General features: G+C 40.6%; 1 protein-coding gene across 1 annotated transcript; it reads right to left on the bottom strand.

Moving 5' to 3' along the window:
• Window positions 1-1,348: 1,348 nt before the first annotated feature.
• nt5e (5'-nucleotidase, ecto (CD73)) lies at window positions 1,349-8,411 on the bottom strand. Its single transcript, XM_083688572.1, has 9 exons — window positions 7,889-8,411; window positions 5,515-5,737; window positions 5,152-5,340; window positions 4,592-4,789; window positions 3,597-3,751; window positions 3,396-3,504; window positions 3,165-3,314; window positions 2,596-2,796; window positions 1,349-2,314 (listed from the first exon to the last, which is right to left on the bottom strand). The coding sequence occupies exons 1-9, from the start codon at window positions 8,222-8,224 to the stop codon at window positions 2,145-2,147; spliced, it is 1,731 nt and encodes a 576-aa protein (XP_083544698.1). The 5' UTR covers window positions 8,225-8,411; the 3' UTR covers window positions 1,349-2,144.
• Between the last annotated feature and the right edge of the window lie 4,751 nt (window positions 8,412-13,162).

The raw sequence follows: 13,162 nt of genomic DNA, 5'->3' as shown, positions 1-13,162 counted from the left end.
CTCCTCGCCGCTCCGGCAAAACACGATTTGGTGCATTTGCTCGAATCCCTGCTAGTCTCCTCAACTCTTGCGTGGACATCGTTGGTGTGAAGTAGAGTGAGGTCCCAAGCTGTCACATAATCTTGACTACAGATGCAGGTGTAGAATAAAATCAACGTTACCAGGTAAACCTCCATCTCTTTGTCTGACAGACATCACTGTAGGCAATGCAAAATACTAAAGCACATTTAAATTGACTAGACAAGGCGTGCCCAATAAACTGGTGTTGGTCTCCAAATCCTTGGGCACATTGCCAGAGGTTCTCTCGTGATTAGGTTTGGGCATGAGGAACAGCTGCCTTACCTGCCAGTGCAACACAAAACACATTTCCAATGTCACTGGGTGCACAACAACGTCTCAATTAAGGTATACTACAGTAATAAGATGTATGTTCTGTAGGGTTGTCAAAACATATCTGTCCGATTTATTGATTTACAGTGCCCTGCGTAAGTAATGGCACAGTGAAGCATTTTTTCTTCTTTTGGCTCTACACTCCAAAAGTTTGGATTTTAAATCAAACAATTACTATGAGGTTAAAGAAGAGAATAATGAGAACCAAAGAGCTGTCAATGAAAGTCAAGGAAGCCAACATTTTGGAGTGTAGAGACAAAAGAAGAAAGAATGCTTCACTGTCCCATTACTTACACAGGGCACTGTATTTGGCATTTCTGTAAGAAGCCTTGGGGAACACCTGGCTTTGCCTCTTTCTTAGGTACACTGAAACATAAGAATCTCTGGTTGTGTTGACCATGTTAGACATTGTCTGTGGTAATTTCCCTGTCTTTGAGTGTTTTTTATATTTATTTTCTTTGGTAATGTTCTGAGGGTCAACAAGTTGTTGAATCAGAATATGTATAAAGTAGGAGGCTTGAGAAAAAAAAGGAATGTGCTGCCAGACATGTGGTTAGAGGCCTTTCTTTCTCATAAACAAGCTGTCTCTCTTTCTCACACCCAAGTCCCTCTTTCACCTCAAGAAGATGAGGTTGTGTCCTGCCTATGAGCTGCTGTGATTTCAATATTTTCCTTGTTTGAGTCATATTTCTACCCTGTTTTAGTACACTGTAAAGGGAGACATTTCCCTTCAGTGTTGTGTGGATGTGTTGGTAATTGGCATTACAAGGCTCCTGTTGGTGCCAGCTGTGGTGCAACCATCTGTGAAGACTAATCGCTGCTCCCTGAGAATAAAGCAAGTGTTGTGTGGGAGGTTTGGGGACAGAGTGGTCCGGCCAGCCTTGTCCTGAGAAAAGTTGACCCTGTGGTCCTGACACAGTTGTGATTAATGGTGAGAACAAAAATGGTCTGTGTTATTCCACTCATGCACACATTTTAAACTGTGAGAGACATTGGATTTAATTAAGTTTATCAGGTAAATCAATGTAGAAGTTGCACTTTGCACCTTTTTTGTATGAATGCCAGCAGAAGGTCTGTTTTTGATTTTTTTTTACTGTTGAATTGTTACAGTTGAGTGACTCAGAAAACATTGCTCAATTATATTCATAAGTACATATTTCTACAAAGGAGTAAACAAATATATCTTGAACAGTCAATTTTACTTAACAGAAAATGTTAGCAACAAGGCATCTAGGTGATTGGAGTTGTAAGAAGGTCTATTTCCCTGATTTTAAGAGGAGCAACTAGTAGTTCCTGTAAAATCCTATCTAAAAGGCAAGGGGAGAGTGTAATCAAAGATTTGTTACTACCGAAAATGAGGAACAACTTGGGTCCTGAGGATGTCCTGATTCGTCTCATGTTTACAAAAGTTTGATTGCCAACTCATTTATTGAACTTTGTAGGATCTCGATACCTATCAGGCCCAATATACTTAGAAGGCTACAGTAGAGCTTTGTATATCCTCTCCTTTAAACTGATGCGTATCTAATATGTTCACAAACTAAAACAGGCTGTGGTCATTATTAGCTGCAATGTTCTAGCCATAGAATAGAATATGAAAATGCAAAGTATAAAACATTTATCCCAGAGCTGATCAGCTTACCGGATTTCTCTGGATTGCTTCTATTATCATAATAATATAAATTGCACTCTGTTCCCTGAAGTTTTGATAGGATGCAGAGTTGGTGAGAACATCCAGAAGTGAGCTTTTTTTATCATACAGGGCTCACAGACAGGGCCCAGACCAGCCCCAGTAGAACCAATACAGTCATGTGCCCAGGTCTTCCTGAAGTGGAGTTGGAGATCTTAATGCGTCCCTCTACAGATGGGTGCACCTTCTTTCTTTCAGAGATGTAGTTCGCCACTACGGCAATATCCAGGTCACCTAAAAGAGGAACAGACACCTGCTTTGTTGAAGCACTTTCACATGTACAACTAATGATTTTTACTTTTGGTCTAACCATTGTTATCACAGGCCTCCACTGAATAGTCAGTAAACTAGCCTACTTACAGATCCAGATATTTTTGAACTACAATTTAAGTCATGAAAACAAGTCTCCACCCACCGTGCTTATTCAACGTCTATTTGACTATCAACACTCATCATTTTAATCACAAAAGGCCAGGGCAGTTTGATCACACTTCATGTGCAGGAGAGGAGCTCACCACTGTCATGTTTCAGCTTCTCCTCTTTGATCATGGAGAATCCGTCTCCACCATCCACCAGGTAGGAGGGCAGGACCACCTTGTACACCTTGAGGAGGTCCAGAGGCTCATAGTGAGGCACCCGGCAATCAGTACAGAGGACACTGATACTCTTCACACGCTCCCCTGAGGACTTCGACATATCAAACTCTACATGGAATCCTAGTAAAAAATGTAAAGGTGAAAAAAGTGCTAAGCATACCTGCAGACAAAAGACCTCTTTCCTCCATGATGTTGTTTGAAAAATATGTCTGTAGTAGTGCACATGCTCCAGAGTCATGCCATGTCTAACCATCTGTGGCAATGTAAAACTGATAAATACATAGATAATTGTACCTGGGGGCGCTTAGTGGCGCAGCACACTAATGCGCTTACCACGTAATCGCAAGGCTCCTGGTTCGATTCCGACCCTCGACCTATCTTGCATGTCATCCCTCTTCTCTCTCCCATCCTTCCTGTCAATCTCTACTGTCTCTATCCCAATAAAGCAGAAATGCCCTAAAAAACATATTTGAAAAAGAAAATTGTACCTGACACTTGAAGGAATTCCCCTGTGCTTCCTCCATATCTCCTGACTGAGTGCTCAAAAACCTTCCTCAGAGTGGATCCTTTCACCTGCACCATGTCAAAGGTGCCGCCAAAGGGCAATACAGCAATAAGGTCCTCCATCGTAATGGAACCTAGAAAGAGATTCACATTTTCTCAGTGATTATTCACTCACTCTCTCTCTCTCTATTTCTCTCTATGGAACAAAAACCCACCGCTTTGACTACGTTCATCTATGGATGACCTTATTGCTCCACTATTGAGGAAGCAGCAGCTGACATGGTTCCACTGGACCTCATCTGCGTATTTGATGTTTTGGTGTACCTACAGTCCAAAAAGAGAGAGGATTTAATCGGTATAGACAAGAGTAAACCAAAGCCATGTTTCCTGAGAAGCACTTACAGTACAGGACTCACCATAGCATCACAGACGAGATTTCCCAAGTTGCACTCACGGAACCTACACTCTTCAAAGGTTCCATTGAGGTAGACCAAGGTTTTCCCCACATACTGGGAGGAGTAGTTGGCAAGGTTCTTTTTCCACTCTTCTACGTCAGCGAGAATACTGGGATCTGACGAGAGAGAATAATCATATCCAGTGTTTATGGTAAGAACCTCGACTGGCTTTGCAAACTACTAAGAATCTGTTATGATGATAAACAGTCTTGAGATTTTCATTGAGAAAGACTAGCAGAGGAAACTCATTATCTTAGATGAGAAACAGAACAACATGTTTAGTAAATGAGCTCTTATCCCTAGTAAACATGAGATAAGCCTGAAGAAGAAACTCAACATGGCACGTATGATATTGTGAGGACATTTGATCAATGATAATGCTATCGAACAGGTCTGTCTAGTCACCATATAGGAACCATGAATAAGGGGCCTCAGCGACACCTCCGACACTGCTATCTGCTACTTGAATGGCGGACAGGAAGGCTATTGATAACAACCCCCACTTTCAGGGGTCCCCACACCTTCGGGGTCTCTATAATATGTGCCTCTCAAACATGTACAGTAGTTGTATTTTGAACTGACTTTCATTACCCGGTATATTCTGTGTACCGTACAATACTATTTTGCTTGGACAATAAACTTGGTACTTGACTAAATGCCTTCGGAATGGCAAGACATCTTATTTCACAAGGGTGAAATTCTTACAATATCAATAAAGTGTTCCCATACAGTCTTGAAATTACATTAAATAAGGACAAGGACAGAGGTGCTTTTATAACATTATCAACGCCACAAATTCTGGCAAAGAGACCAGATAAAATAACAAACACATTTATCATTACTTACTTCATAAGTGATATAATAACAATGTCTGAGGAAACTACTATCAGCTACAGTAATTGCAGCATGATCACATTAGTTAGAAGACCAGTTCACCATCTGCTCATGTTACTCACCCTCTGGTACTCTGCTGTCCAGCAGTATGGGGTTGCCTGTGGATTTGAGCACATTGCCAACCTCATCAAAGGTCACCTTGAGATAACCCAAATATTTCCCAAAGGCATAGGCCTGCACAACAGGGACGTTCCGCCCATGGTCGGATTTCACCATGAAAGGGTAAGGGCCCGCTGGAACCTCGGAGGACGGTGGTTTTCCTTTGAAGACAGAGAGTGTAAACAATGGAAATCTCTATCATCAGTCCCATTATGAATGGAGTTATACAACTGAGGTTTGTGACAGACCACCTTAACTCACCTCAACAGATTACCTATAAACACCTGTGTGTTTTGTGGGTGAATATAGAGATAGTTTCTCATTGAGTATGCTGTTTACACAATAACATTTTATACTCAATAACACATAGAGGCTCCAGGGTTCTTTTCCTAAAGGCATGCTAGATTACCAGATATGGGTTGTATTGGTACATTTTTAGGAGAGGCTGTTTGAAGGTATTTCAAGTCAAGTTATGTCAAGTCATGCCCCAAACAGATGATGCTCTCTCATTCATGCTGCACACCTGAGTATAGGAACGTGTTGGTGTGTCCTCCGATGACCACATCCACACCCCTCACCCTCTTGGCTATTTCTTTGTCCACAGTGAAGCCAGAGTGACCGAGGGCAATGATCTTATTGACGCCCAAAGTGAGTATTTTATCAACTTCGTGTTGCAGGGCACTAACCTCATCTTCAAACAGTAAATGTGGTCCTGCAACAAATTGAAGGAAGAAAATCACTTCTTGCTAAACTGCAGGGAAAAGCATTCTAAAAAACAACATTTGGATATTGCTCCGAGTACAAATTAAGTAATTTTATAGCGACCTGGAGAGACATCATAATAAATCAAGTGACAGACGTGCCCTCATTACTAAAATGACTTTACCTGGCTGTGACAAGGCAGGAGTTTCCACTGATGTGTACCCCACCACGGCCACTTTTTCAGCATTTATTTGAAATATATGATATGGAAAATAATGGCCCCTTATTTTGGGGGCCAGTGTGTCATCTGGTTTGATGTTTGCACTGAGAACTGTGCAATTCACCTGCTGTAGGAACGGCTTAATAAGTCCTTCCACTCCGTTGTCAAACTCATGATTCCCCAGAGCCTATGAAGGAAAACATCATCCACCATATCTCATCATTAACTTCTTGTCAGATGTAAACATGAGAAATGAGTGTCCCTTGTGTGGCCTATACTCCCTGACAATAATATGAATATGGCTGTAATTATCCCTGGCCAGTGTCATACAGGGAATTGAAGATCTTTGTCTGGACTAGTATTGCCCACTACCTCATCGACACCTTTGCTTGTTACCTGTTCCTTGTACATCAGAGATGAATACATCATGGAGTACCCAGTCCCCTAAAATGTGTATCTAAGGAACATATCTGACAACACACCAACAAACATAATGATTCAAAAGCATATACAGTGCCCTGTGTAAGTAATGGAACAGTGAAGCATTATTTCTTCTATTGGTTCTTTACTCCAAATGTTTGGATTTGAAATCAACAATTACTATGAGATCAAAGTTGAGATTCTCAGCTTTTATTTGAGGGTATTTGTTTACATATTGGTTTCACCATTTAGAACACTTTTATACATAGTCCCCCATATTTCAGGGCACCAAAAGTAATGCGACCATTGTCCCTCCTAAAGACATCTTCACCCCCCACTACCCCTCTGTACACTCTACTGTTAATAATAAAAAAAATAAAATTAATAATCCTTCCTTTTTCTACCATTGTGACTGCCAATGGCACCTCGTCCTAGCATAGATTTTTGCTTATGATGACTGATGTATAGATGATTCACTTACTTTAGTATAGATGATTCACTTACTTTAGATAAATGTACTACGTTGTAAGTCGCTTTGGACAAAAATGTAAACATGTAAAAAATTGGCTTGGCAGGTGTTTCTGGTAAGTCAGGTGTGTTCATTTGTGCAAGCATAAGGGAGCTGTCAACATCTAGTATTGATTCTAGAGGGTTAGAGGGATTTTGCATTTGCATTTCGAGTCTGCTGTTGGTGTCTTTGGTGAGGACCAAATAAATGGAAAAGGTCTTGTGGACAAATAAGATTGCATGTGGACAGTCTGAGAAAAAAGGATCTGCCCAAAATGTATGGTTTGGGCATGTATAGCTGCCACTACTGGCTAACTTGTCCTAATTGATGATGTAATTGCTGACGGCAGCAGCAGAATGTATTCTGTAGTGTACAGAAACATCTTGTCTGTTCGAGTGCATGCAAATGCCTCTAAATTCATCGGATGGTGCTTCATCATACAGTAGGACAATGACCCAAAACACACTGTCATAGCAACTAGGGAGTTTTTCAGGGCCAAAAAGTGGAAAGGTTTTGACTGGCCAAGTCAATGTATTTAAATCCAATTGAACATGCATTTAATTTCCTGATGAGAAGATTTTAGGCAAAAAGATCTCAAAACAAACAACAACTAAAGATGGCTGCAGTACAGGCCTGGTAGAGCATCATGGGTCACAGACTTCAGGCAGTTATTGCATGCAAAGGATTGTTGAACAAATACTAAACATGAGTGCTTAATTTGGACATTATATGAATTTGTCCCATTACTTATTGTGCCCTGAAATAGGGAGAGTAAGTATACAAAGTGTTGCCATTTCTAAATGGTGAAACCAATATGTACACAAATACCCTCAAATAAAAGATGATGATCTCTACTTTAACCTCATAGTAAATGTTTCATTTCAAATCCAACATTTTGGGGTATAGAGACAAAAGAAGATGCTTCACTGTCCCATTACTTACGCAGGGCACAGTATATCCAAAACAAATATAGTGGTAGGAGGAAATCAATAACCTATTAAAGAGTTATGTTGAGGTCAATCACTCAATTCATTTTTCTCTAAGATTTAAATCTAATTAGACAGATTAATATTATGAAAGGTCATGAACTCTCAAATCAATACATACTGTACTGTACTATGGCTACTCCGTCAGTGAATATTGAATGGAGATCCTAATAGTGATTTCATTCTTTCATTCATACAGTTATGTTTGCTAAAAGTGATATTTTCTCTGTAGGCTTACTGTAACTAACATTGAAAAAAGTAGAATTACTAGAGTATCATATCCTACATAAAAGTATTATTGTAGCCTAAAAAAGGTCTAAGTCTCAATTCTCTTATAAGAAGTATGACATTCCTTTTTACTCCAATATGTACAGTAACTCTTAAAGCTTCTTAACTGTGAAACTGGAATATGTAAACTGCTTACCATCGCATGGTATCCCAGTTTATTCATAAAATGAGCAGCTTCGGCGCCCTTATATAAATTAAACCAAACAGTTCCCTGAAATTGATCGCCCGCGTCCAATAGCATCACATTTTTATCTTGGCTCCGGATCTCCTTTATTTTCGAATATCTCCTCGCTACACCGGCAAAACACGACCCCTTGGTGCATTTGCCCGAGTCCCTGCTTGTCTCTTCGACTCTTGCATGGACATCGTTGGTGTGAAGTAGAGTGAGGTCCCAATCTGCCGCAGAAAAATGACTACAGATGCTAATGCAGAGGCAGAATAAAACTGACTTTACGGGGTGTTCTACTTCCATCTCCTCGATTGACAGCGCGCTTTATTGTTTACTGACATTCACGATTAATTAACGGCAAAAAGGCGTGGACACCAAAAGGGGTGTTCGTCTTCAAATCCTTGCGTATAGAGTTTACATTGCCAGAGGTTCCCTCTTGGTTGACTTGGTTCGGAGAGGAGTTTACATTAGACTACACTCCGCAATTCTGGGTGCGTACTTGAGTTAAAGTCTCTTCCCACACACGCACATCGACACACACGCACACGCACAGGAAGAGAGAGAGGGAGGGAGAGACAGACAGACGCTGTCTGTCTGTCTGTTAGCTTACACATGTACCAGTGTGTATTCAATAGTAATCACATTAGTGTCTATTAATTCCACATAAGATGTGCCATATCAGGTTGGTTACACATGTGAAGAACCATCTCCCTATCTGAATAGTTTACTCATACCCACAAGCCCTTTGGATTACAGACCTCTGCATACTGAGAGAGATTTCTGTAACCGCTCCTCTCCACCTCTCACACAACCTCTGTGTAGGCAGTTCTTGTTATCATAACATTGAATACAATACAAGAAGATTAAACGCTGCCCCTCCCCCAATACATTATTAACTATACAGTGCATCATAAATTTGTAATTAGAAAGACATATAATATAAACTACTTAGAGAAACATTCACTGTTTAGCTTTCCTTGCCTAAGTCTACTGTAAGTTAAAAAAAAACACTGACAAAGTCTGCAAAGGGAGGTGGTTATAATTACACTCCTTAAATAATGGTGTGTCACAACACAGGGCAAATTGTTTATAATTATTGCACACAAACAAGTCTCGGTTTGTCTGCTGATGGTGCACAGTCGTCTGGGAGAACACTGAATATTTTAATATTTCAGCCACAAAAAACAAATAGGGCACAATGTATATATTGGGCCTGTGGTAACGACAGGATATATATATATAGTATGCTTCTATGTGTCTGTACAGATTGCTCTGACTGCACAATGGATATTGCCCATTATTTTAGTGGCACAGTTGTTTATAGAGAAAACTATGTGAGAAAAACAATGAGAGAACATTTAGCTGTGGTAGATCTTGCTTGAGATATTTTGCTTTTACATTATTAGTCCTTAGGTCCCATGTCCGAAAGCTGAATGGCCCAAATATATTTGTGGTTACGAAATACTGAACAATTCAACATGATCATTTAATCAAAATGCTCTCACGAACAACTGACAATGCTTTTCACTGTTTCCATAACAACTTGGTTTGTCCAGGGCATGTGCTTGGCTGGTATGTGGTATGTGCTTGGCTGATTGTTAACATAAAAATCTGGGTGAAAACCTCTGGTTATTAAGACATGCTGTAGGAACATCTTTGACACACAAGGTGGCAGTAGATATCAATAAATGGAGTTATTAAATGCACAGCGTGAAAGCACACTGCATGTCAGAGTATTTCAATACTTCTGTACTGCGATATTAATATCTGGTCTGTGATCAACATCTCTCAAACCACAAATATGACAGTTCAAGTAATAGAGAATAGAATTTGATTGAATATTTGAAATGAAACCTAAAGCTAAGGCTGTTATATGAAGAACTAAAAATGGAATAAGAAATATTGATGTACAGTACATCTCACAGCTTTTCAAGAGAAATACAGAGCTTTACATGACAGCTGCTTACAAATTGGCTGTGTGGGCGTGAACCTGGGAAAGCAAAGCACACCAACAACCTTTTTCACCTGCATCCTCCTTCAACGCAAATTACAAATACATCATTAACCTGCTGAGTCTCTCCTTGCGGAGGCATTACAAGTGGAGAGGGATTGAGGCAGATTCCACTACAGAGAAGTAGCCTTATTTCATATGCGATGACAAACCCTCTCATACACCAGCCTGAGCCTTCTTATGATTAACTATGATGATGATAACGATGAGAGGGGTCAGAGCGGTCTCTATAACGTCTAATGACCACGTTGATGAACCTCAAGAGGAGCCCTCTCATCATCAGATGTCTGCCTTGTGTCTTCAGTCACAGAGGAACGAAGCAGTGACATGAGGAGGTTGACTACTGGCTGGTCTGGTATGTGGATGGAGAACACCGTGTTCTCTGTGAATGTGGATGGAGAACACCGTGTTCTCTGTGAATGTGACGGAGAACACCGTGTTCTCTGTGAATGTGATGGAGAACACCGTGTTCTCTGTGAATGTGATGGAGAACACCGTGTTCTCTGTGAATGTAATGGAGAACACCGTGTTCTCTGTGAATGTGGATGGACGGGGCCAAAGTATGAGGAGCACAGGTTGGGAATGAAGAGTCACAGGGCACCCAGGAGCTGAGGGAGTGATAAAATGGAATAGTACTATTGAAGGGGACACACTCTGGAGAGCACTCTAAATTCAAATAGAGAAATCTTTTATTATGCATTTTTGTAATGGTCTTCATTGACCTGGTTTTGTGCTCAGGTTTTACACAATAGTTTTCTCAAAATGTTAGATCCCCTCCTAAATCAAGTCTAACCTTCGAAGGACCAACCCTAATTTGCTTTCCAGATTGATTGATATGGACATAATTCTGCATCCTTTGGTTCATGAAAGGTGCTTGAAAATATATTTCAACATGCCAGATGTGACTATGACACTTCAACCATTGCTTTCCACTTGAATGTATGTACCATACGTTTGTTTCATTCCTTGTGATCTATGAACCAAACACTTGCAGCATATACAGTAGGCTTTGAGAATCAAAAGCTTTTTGCCACATGACGACGCTCAGCAATGTCAAGTAATAGTAGCTACATTTGAATGTATCTCATTTATATGAATGATATTTCCATAAACAATATTAGCTGAAAATCCATCTAAACTCATAAGTTTTGTAAGACCGTATCTTCCATAACCTCTTCTGGAGGTTTGGCCAGAGATGTTCTATTTTGAAAGAGGCTTTGGTTTGGCCCTGAGTTGAGACTTGTAGTGTGACTAATGTGGAAAAACTGAAGAGCCAAACAAAATAGGGTGTTGGTCTGGGACCTGGTCCCCTTGCCTGCCTCATCCACGTGCCACGTTTTATGCCACAGGCATCCTTGTGGGCAGCTGCATGGATCAGTCAGATTCAGTGCACAGATGTTGCTGTAAAAATGAGCTGAAAAAGAATATCCTCAGAGAGAACGTGCAAACTAACTGAGATCGCATTATCTATCGGTCATCAGTACTTAGTAAAGAGTAGAGATTTTCATGAACTGAATATTTATTTATTAATAACACAATACATTTTAAACACAATAAATGACTGAAAAGGAAAGTGGAAAATCACCCCAGTCATGTCCACATGCTAACCGTCTTGAGACCAGGCTTGGAGGCGTGAGAACAACGTGATTTGGAGGTATGGCTATGCAGAACTAACCCTATGCAGATGTAAATTGTAAGGCAAAATATTTGAGAAAAAATGAGTGTACCCATTTGTACTCACTGTACTCAAAAATGAGGACCCAAATGACTTGTCTCAATGCATTGAGAACAATTGATATAGCATAATGAAAGATGAGCAATGATTTTGCAATGTTCAGTCATATTCATGCATGCAGGTGTGCACATTACAGAGTATGATATTGGCGGGTTTTTTTACAAGTCAAATCACACAAGTTAATATGAAATCGAAGGGCATCATTTCATTTAATGTTGACTGAAATAGTATCAGATATAGCCATACCTCATTTCCTGAAAGAAAAAAGGATAGCATCTCTCTCTCGGCCTATGCATCTCATTATGAGAGTCGGGAGTTCCATATTCCCTGTCTGAATCTCTCCTTTCCACTTATCCAACATGGTGATGGTGTCACTCAAAAGTTTCTCTCATGACCCCTAGGTCACTCTCCTTGATAGCTTAAAGAGATGAAGCTGATTAAATCCCCTCAGAGCCACTCACTGTGGGCAGATACCCAGTTCTGCACTGGAGGAGCTACTGTCTGCATTTGAAAGATGTAGACTTTCAACTGAAACCATCTGTACTGCCAGTCTCCCTAAATGTGTGTAGAATATGGATGTATCACTGTATAATCAGGAAAGTGCTATACATGCTGCAGTGTCAGGGAGCCAAGTTGGAAACAATTATGGTACTTAGACAATTATATTGTCTAAGTACTGTTATAAAGACTACAGTATGGCAGTTAAGATGAGCAAATCCTGCTCTTATTCCCAAATCATTCTGCATCGTTCAGCATTCAGCACTCAGATGACAGAGATTACGTTTGCTGAATGAATTGCATTACAAGCCCCTGCCTCCCCTCCACATCTCTCCGCTCAGACTTCCTTTTGATATAGACACACACACACACACGCATGCACGCATGCATGCGCGCACACATGCGCGTGCGTACACACACACACACACACACACACACACACACACACACACACACACACACACACACACACACACACACACACACACACACACACACACACACACACACACACACACACACACACACAGCCACCCACATCTTCCAAGAGACCTACAATCCAGTGTGATGGAGGAGCTCTCCTCTGACTGCTGCTGCTCACAGGCTGATTATTACGAAGAGTGAGTCTAGCTAGAGAGTGATGGACAGAGCCATCAAAAGAGCACAGCAATCAAACACTCCCTCTACCAGCCAGGCCTGAGACACCCAGATAGCCGCTCAGTCCACCAGTGCATAATTCACAACTGCACTGTTTATTAGATTTCTTTTTGCTCTGTGTGATGTTGGCTATGGGCCGGCAATGCAATTATAAACAGATATAAACAGCTGAAGGTTTGTATGTTTTTTTGGTGGAGGAGTGGGTGTACATCAACACTGATCAAACAAAGACTATATTTGTGCAAATGTTTCTCAAAGCAAAAATACTTCTGCAAAATGGGTCTATTACCTCCATTAAATGGGTCTATTATCTATGATTATGAGGCGAAATCATAAAAAA

Source organism: Argentina silus, assembly GCF_951799395.1.
Source record: "Argentina silus genome assembly, chromosome: 17".
Lineage (NCBI taxonomy): Eukaryota > Metazoa > Chordata > Actinopteri > Argentiniformes > Argentinidae > Argentina > Argentina silus.
Note: the sequence above shows the minus strand (reverse complement) of the source record. Positions and strands in the feature narration are given on the sequence as shown.

Bases quoted from the DNA above. Each gene is read 5' to 3' on its own strand.
- nt5e (XM_083688572.1), bottom strand. From the start codon at position 8,224: ATGGAAGTAGAACACCCCGTAAAGTCAGTTTTATTCTGCCTCTGCATT. The intron at 5,341-5,514 runs GTAAAGTCATTT...AATTTGTTGCAG, and splicing joins TCCTGCCTTGTCACAGCCAG to GACCACATTTACTGTTTGAA. The intron at 3,505-3,596 runs GTGAGTCCTGTA...TTTGGACTGTAG, and splicing joins ATCTCGTCTGTGATGCTATG to GTACACCAAAACATCAAATA.